Source organism: Triticum aestivum, chromosome 6B (genome assembly GCF_018294505.1).
Source record: "Triticum aestivum cultivar Chinese Spring chromosome 6B, IWGSC CS RefSeq v2.1, whole genome shotgun sequence".
NCBI classification, from domain to species: Eukaryota; Viridiplantae; Streptophyta; class Magnoliopsida; order Poales; family Poaceae; genus Triticum; species Triticum aestivum.
The window spans coordinates 23,868,705-23,876,695 of record NC_057810.1 but is presented as its reverse complement, the minus strand read 5'-3'; the positions used below and the strand labels follow the sequence as shown (position 1 = coordinate 23,876,695).

The 7,991-nt window shown below is 43.8% G+C and overlaps 1 protein-coding gene across 2 annotated transcripts; it reads right to left on the bottom strand.

Annotated features, from left to right (window-relative positions):
* Nucleotides 1-333: 333 nt before the first annotated feature.
* LOC123135474 (disease resistance protein Pik-2) lies at nucleotides 334-7,785 on the bottom strand. Of its 2 annotated transcripts, none has more exons than XM_044554556.1 (5): nucleotides 6,834-7,785; nucleotides 5,264-6,753; nucleotides 3,894-4,526; nucleotides 835-2,284; nucleotides 334-738 (listed from the first exon to the last, which is right to left on the bottom strand). In XM_044554556.1, the coding sequence occupies exons 2-5, from the start codon at nucleotides 6,314-6,316 to the stop codon at nucleotides 551-553; spliced, it is 3,324 nt and encodes a 1,107-aa protein (XP_044410491.1). In that variant the 5' UTR covers nucleotides 6,317-6,753; nucleotides 6,834-7,785; the 3' UTR covers nucleotides 334-550. The 2 variants fall into 2 exon arrangements, with proteins under 2 accessions (XP_044410491.1, XP_044410490.1); XM_044554555.1 differs by having other exon boundaries at nucleotides 334-2,284; nucleotides 6,834-7,016; nucleotides 7,462-7,785.
* Nucleotides 7,786-7,991: the final 206 nt, after the last annotated feature.

Below are 7,991 nucleotides of genomic sequence, written 5' to 3'. Positions count from 1 at the left end.
AATCACTACTGGCCGGTAAGATACACTCGTAAGAAAAATACACCTGTATTTATTTACACCGATTCCAAGCGCGGCCTCAGTGTCTTTATGTTTAGCATTCTAATCTAAGTCCGTACAGTTCAGTGGCCTAACCAACCAAAACCACTAATCAGATCACTCAAATCATGGTGCTCTGAATAAATGGACTCTGTCATTCTTTGTTGCTGAAGCCTACCTCAACATGTTCAGTGTCCTTTTTTTTCAGTTAGCAATGCGTGTGTACTGTATGTTCGATGGTACTGCAACACAAAGCAATAAATACTACTCCTAACTAAACTTGACAACCGCATTCAGTTCCAAAAAAAAAACGCACAAAGTCAGCATATCAGATTTGTAAACCTGGAAGCTACAACCCGAGAAATTGTTCTGAAAATTCAGCTCAGTGGGGAGCTGCTGAATTCAGTGTGGGAGAACAAGCAATGAGTTATTCTGCCATCGCGGTATCTACTACTACTACTACTACTAGATCCTTGGGCTCCGAAGGGAATCTATATATGCATACATAGAAAGTTTAGTCCACAATATTCAGTCTGACATGCCTCATATGCTCGGCTACCTGCCTCTGCACCTCTTCCTTCACACTTCCATTGAGAGAAGTAAACCGAATTTCATCGAGGTTGGTGAGGGATGGTAGACACGAGATGTCTTTCAGCTCTGAGCAAAGACCAACTTGTAACAGCTTGAGCTGAGGCATCGTGCCTGCATGAAAAAACACCAACTGGAGGCCTCTTAGTCCAACAAGCTGCAGCACCATGAGACTCGGGAAAGATGAGCTCTGAAAATGGAGCTCTGTACCCGTGAATGAATCAATCATCAGGTGTAGAACTACAAGATTTGGTAGACACCCAAGGGCTTGTATGGCATCATCATCTTGCTTCAACAGGGTATGCTCTAGCTTCAACTTGGAGAGATTCTGAAGCTTATGCAGCGACTGGAAGCTTGCAGGTCGTAACAAACCCTCACCAAAACAACCATCTAACTCATTCCCTTTCACTGACAGAGATCGAAGTTGACTGTGACCAGAGATGGCAGACCATAACTCATTACTGTCTTCCCCGCTGATACCAGCCACTCTAAGCTTACGCAGCTGAGTAAGATATCCGAACTGTTTAATAGTGGAACTTCCGTTTCTCCCAGAAACATTGACGAAACCTAGTGTGTCAAGGGCCTTCAACCTGCCAATCCCTCTAGGAAGGATAACATTTTCTGAACACTCCTTCGAGAAGCAGTGTAGACTGAATAAATCATACCTGTTCAAACAAGCATCTAAAACTTGTGGTCTCAAGAAAAGATCATCTGCATGAAGGCACTGCAGCTCCAGAAAATTGGTGATTGTTGTTGGCAACTCATGTATAAGTGTACCTCTAACGTCCAGTGTTTCAAGGTGCCTCAAATTCCCCAAAGAGTTAGGCAGGGATAAAATGTCATGACATCCTCGTAGAGAAAGGTACTTGAGGTGACGGTGCTTCCCAATTTGATCAAGATGATGATCCCTTAACCCTATTGCATCTTCTAAGTCGAGCACTCGGAGGAACCTCATATTATCGGAGATGAAAAACGATCTCCATTCTCCGAACACGGTCAATGACCGCACATGTGACAAGTCTAGCTTGCTCTCCAGCACATCTTTATCCCTTTTCCAGCTGCGGCGTATGACAAGATGCCTTATTGCATCTTGTGGGTCGCTTAAACAGCATCCTTCCTCCAGTGTGGAAACAAGGTTGTCCTCCCTAGCCTTTGGGATGCATATTGCACGGATCATATCATGAAGCTGCCAAGAGCTGATTTTCTCATGGTAATGGTTTGTCCCTTCCCATGGAAGGATCATACCCCTATCCAGGAGCTCGTCAAAATACATCTGACAAACTTCAACTGCAGTCATGGAACGCATATCCTTTGAGTAACCCTCTGCAATCCACCGCCTCACCAAGCGACCCCACCTCATTCTCCAGTCTTTTGGAAATATGGATAGGTACAAGAAAGGAGACTTGAGATGATATGGCAAACCATCATAGCTCCTCATAAGGATTGTCTTTATTGTAGTAAGTTCTGGATCTGTATCAAATTCAGTGCTAATACAATCATTCATCTTCCTCCATTCAATAGCAGTTTTTGGCCTAGTGGCTAGGAATCCACCAATTGTCAATATTGCAAGGGTATGTCCATGACATTTCTGTACAGTAATTTTTGCTTGCTCCATCATTGCTGGGGTTAAATAATTTTTTTCAGTATTGTTCTTGAATACCTGCAAAGGACACAATTTGACAAAGTCAAGTATTTGGAATAAATAATTATTATTTTTCCTAGCTTCCAGGTGTGGCTTCTCGAAGCCATAGCCCTTATACCATGAAAAATTTCTCTCCTACTTTGATCTAACACTTCTGTTAGAATTCCCATTTTGTTATGATTACTTAGGGATAAGAACTTGAAAGTCTCTGCATATGGAAAATTCACCAAACATTGGAATTTCCTTGTATCTTGGATGTGCACTAAACATTGTCCAGGATACTGCTACAATTCAAACTTGCACCTGGGAGCCTGGGTGTGATAATTCAAATATGGACACAAGAGCACATGTTCCAGATAAAAAAACCATTCTGTACTTTCAAACAAATCTGAAAAAATAGCGAGTACATATTTTCATGTACTTCGCACAATGACCATTTTTTGTTATCGTTGCAAACTTGACTTATGAAATAAAAATATTGAGAACGGAAAAAAAATTGAGAACAGAAAGGTTGCTACTTTAGCTCTTGAAGTTTATACGCATTAGCCAGCTGGTAACATACTGATGGCAGGTTGACAATTTTTCATTAATTTCATGAAAAGATTCACTCAAAACGATACATGCAAAAATAAGACACTTTTATTCCCTATGCAAATAAAAGTATTTTAGCTACTTCACCAGCTTTCCTTAAACAGACAAGTACCACTCCGCGAGTATGGTGAGAGCGAGCAAAAAAGAATGTTAGTTGATTGTTAGGACCAACCTAATTACAATCATAACAAAAATAAGTTGCATTTCTGTGGCATGTGGAAAACAATTGAGGGCACAAAAATGTTACTTTAACTACCAACACAGAATAAATATACTAAACTACTAACCATGGTCGAGAACGTAGATATCACAACACCACACAAAGCCACACTCTACATCTATCGCAACTAACTCCTGAGCTACAAAATGCCATGCGCCCGCCGCCTCATGATGCAGACAATCAAAGCTAGCCAAAGCATGGTCATCGTCCATACACCGCCGACTAGTGGAAGGGATGGCACAAGTTTCTTCATGTTCTGCTCCATTGCCACGTGAAACCACAATACCTACGCACCATAGGTGCTATCATGAACCTGGGAGCTAGATGATGCCCCGCAGATCTAGCGAGCGCCAGCCATGGCTCACATAGCTAGGTGCATCAACATGTTTGCTACAGCCCCCGGCCTCCTCTGGATCTACAGCAACACCACTGGCATAGTCCCAGCAGATTCCACAAACTGCCAGTCCTTGGACATCGCTGGCCCACGACCCCGTGGAGGCCCCAACACGCCGCACATCAGGAGGCTCCACTCACAGTGTCCAAGTCCACTACCCAGTCACACGAACCCACCACCGTGCCTGCCCGGAATTCAGCAGGCCAGTCCAGATCCCATATTTTCCAACATCTATTGGTAGACATTCTCCAAGATCCAATATTTTGGTAGAACTATTAGAGTTTAAACATTTTTTCAAAGAAGACATCAGTTTATATACTTCTAAATTTTGTATCAAGAGAAATGTCAAGCTTACGAATATAATCTTGCGTAAGGCAAAACTTCCATATGAAGAGAAGAAAGGGTACTTGTTATAGAAGTACCTTTTCTATGAAGAGGTCAAGTGCACCATCAGCCATCAGACCTTGAAGACAGTAGATGTTCTTGTCGTCTCGAGAACAATGTTTGGCAATATATCCTTCTCTTGTCGTGACTATGATCTTTCCAGCATTATGTAAACCCTGTTTGACCAAATCCCATTCAGAAGTGAACCATATATCATCAACAACAACAAGGCACCTTTGCCTTATTAGTACCCGAGCTAGCTCCTCCTCCAACTCTTGAAGTTTCATCTCTGATATTATTTTCTTTTGTTCTCCAGTTGCTGTTGATCCAGCACGATCTTCTGGAATAGCATTCCGAAGCTGCAAAGCCAAATCTCTAAGGAGTGCTTCAGGGTTAAAAGGGTGTGATACAGTGACCCAAGCACGCTTCCAGCCACCAAGCTCTTGGCTTCGGTAGACACTTCGGACAAGAGTTGTTTTTCCAAGATAGCCCTTTCCCCAAACTGAGATCACATTAGAGCCTCGATTGCTGTATGGTTGGCCAACTAGTCTGATAACAAAAGATTTGTCTGTTTCTCGCCCACAGAGCACTTCATCAGCCAGTGCCAGTGTCCTGCTGCGATCAAACATCTTTCTAGCAATTCTGCCCAGGACGACCTGCTCCTCTGAATTCTGCACGGCCAAAAAAGAAAAACTGATCTATAAGAATTTATGTATTTGTATCAGACACATTTTCACATTTAATCTTCGTGCATGTCTCTTCAAATATCGAGGATTTCCAGTGCACGGTTTTACTTACAGCAGTATGCCCAACAAATTATCTAAGTGCTATATATCCTCATTTCAACTCCAAAGCACAAGTGTAAATTTTACTAAGAGGCATGTCTTGACATGTCTCGACTATATTTCCCTAAAATTAAACTTAATTAAATATGTTTGTGTACCAGGATTAGCTAATTCATACACCGATATTTAACGCTTTTACAGTATTATCTAAGTTTGTATATATATCCTTGGTTCAACTTCAGAGCACAATGTGTTTTACAGTAGCGTAAATTCTACTAGGAGGCCTGTCTCAGTTTTATTCACCTCAAATTTTAAAGTTTGTTTAATATGTTTGAGCACCAGGAATAGCCAGACCATACGAAATCGTTTAAGCTAGCTAGCTAGATTGCTTGGTTGCACACATGTGTTTGTGTGCATGTGTGTGTGGATAAAAAAACACATTACCAAACATTTATGCAACCCAAATATAATCCATGCATGGACACGGAATTCAGGATTCGAATTTTGATCAGCTGTCGGAGTCCCACATTCAGTTTCTCCTTCTTTACTGCAGCAACCTTCGCTTCGCCGTTGTTGTTGTGGAACATATTTCTAACAAAAATAATACAAGAAAAAGATTTTACCTTCTTGTGGAACAAATAAATAGTTTGATCACATGTCAGCTGCTTGAACTCTGAAACTTGACACGGTTTCTCTATGCACAATCTTGCAATTTCAACTTGTTGTGCGGAAACAATGATTCTACTTTGTTTCTTGTTGTCGGGAAAATACTTCTTAATGCAATGCCACTGCACTATTGTTGATAAGTCATCAATCACAATCAGGTAGCTATTGCTACACAACTGCACATTAAACTCACGAATTAAATCACTTTGATCCATCTTCCTCATCATGGCCAAAACATTAGCCCCGACACTTGTCTCTTGTTCTGCCTCTCCAACCTCATCATGTGAATTTTCATAAAATTGCTTTAACAAACTCTTGAGGAACTCTTGTGGATTGAAAGGATGCATCAACCTAATCCAAGCACGGAATCCAAACCGTTGCAATACCTCATGGTCATCATAAACCTCCTGGATGGCGGTCGTCTTCCCGAGATCACTACAAGTTCCCCACAAGGCAATCACCCTAAGGTCCACATCGTTGCTGGTAATCAGCTGATGGAGGCCCACCTCTGATGAATTTTCAAGCCTCGTCTCGTTGATGCCAAACATTGCCGAAGTGGCAATGCTTGCCTGCTCCCTTGCCGCAGTAGGCTTGGAGCCTGAGCTTTCATTGATGAGGCGGTAGCGCAGGTTCCTGTTGCTCACGTCCTCCACTTTGGCCCTCAGCTCCTTCACCTCCTTGGCGATGCGGCGTCGATCACCCGGATTGCGGGGGATGCACCCCAAAAATGGCTTTTTCTCTGAGTGGAGGCCAAAATCCATGAGGCTGTCCTCCACCTTGTAGGCCAGGACCCCGATCTGTTTCACCCAGGTGGTGAGCACCTTGTTCTGGCTTTGCTCCTCATCCGCCGTCATCAGGAATGACTGCATCATCTGCAGCTCATCCTTGATGAAGTCCACATCGCGCTCGACGCCGAGCTGCAACGCGATTTCCTCCGCCGCCTTCGACTTGGCGTAGCCCAGCGCACCATCAAGCACGGCTTTGCCCACGCTAACCGCCGTTGCCTCCATTATTCTCGGTGTTTTCGTGTTGTGATGAGAGGCGTTGGTGCTATGCTAGATCAGGAGATATTGATCTTTGCCAGTATTCTGTTGCTTTCTCTGCAGAGCTTAACCTTTGAGTACACTGCACTCATTTTAGGTCGCGTGGAGTACGAGAGAGAGCATCTGATGCTTTGCAGAAAGCAGCAAGGAGATAAGATTCGGAGCTTGTGCATCAATGGTCCTTGCAGGCCAGGCAAAGCATCTACTGTTGTCCAAAACAGCATCATTCCACTTCTTTTCCTGCCAAGGCTGTTTTCCCAAAGTGATTTCAAATGATACGAACCAAAGATTATAGCTGGAAACGACGCCAAGTGCTGAACGGATAAAGTAGTATTCCTTTCTTCTTCTTCTTCTTTTGGCTTTTGTTGGTAATAAAGTAGCATCCAGCGTATGCATGATTCGAGCTGCAGTGTATATATGGAGAGCAATGAGTAATACTTAACTTGAGAAGTGCAGAGAGCATTAGATTCAGTAATGTGCTAACTTCAGTGAGGGGATAGACGTGGAGCTGTTGGTTGCAGGCCGGGTAATGCATCTCCAAAGGTCCTTCGAGCTGTGCTAATTTCAGCGAGGGACAGACTTATGTTTGAAAACCCCTTTTCCTTTTTACTTTCGACGAATTGCTTCTCGACAAATACAGGACACTGATCTTGATCACGCTACTCTCCTGCATTAACAAGGTGAGGATCCAGCAAGTACAAGCTGATCAAGTAGATTCCACTATGCTGGCAGGTCAGAACTTAGACGACAACGGCAACTCGATTCAGGCTATAGAACATGCTGCATGTAAGCTACACAACAGACTCCCCGGCACATTGATGGGATGGCAATTAAGCCACAGATCCACTATGGTGCCCGTGAATATGGGCACTTCAGTAAGGCAATTTAAATTACTCTGTATTCTTACTGTCTACAGAGTACAGACCACTGGGAGTTAGTAATTCAGAATCTGAAGGAACCAATTTTTTGACTTGCTTAAAATCACTTGATGAATGGCGCGTGTTCTCCTTTGACACTAGTAGGAGTAATTACCAGACAAATCTAAAAGTTCACTTCTAAATTGACAACCCTACTTTTTAAATTGCAGCTGATGATGAAGAGGAATGAGTTACCGAGGCACTGCAGTGGAGGTTGGACTGAAGCAGAGCAGTGAGTACCTCTGCTTCGTTCAGACGTTCACACCTCTTCTTCGCAATAAGCCATGAGCCCATGAGCGAGGCGGCGTGGGCGTCCGCTCCCGCAAGCCCACTGTCTTGCTGGTCGGGCCGCCGCCACAACCCGGCCCCCGCTGCCGGCGGCGCCCCGTCTCCATCGCACCGACGATGCCGCCGGAATCGAACGCGCCAGGCAGGCCCCGTCGTCGGGCCAAGCTTGGCCGCCGGAAAACCTGACGGGCGTCGCCACCGGCGGATGAAGCCAATCCAGGGGCCGATTTCTGATTTGGCGGTGGGTGATTTCGATGCTAGAGTGAAGCGAAGCGTACTTGGGGCTGGTTGCTTACGCTTCCAGGATCTAAAAGCGTATTCCTCCTCTTTCACTTAGTGACATGCATAACCCAGTTTGTGTTTCTATTATTAACAAATATACTCATAGTATATTAGAGTTGACTGAAGCCAAATTTATAGAAATGAATATAAATATT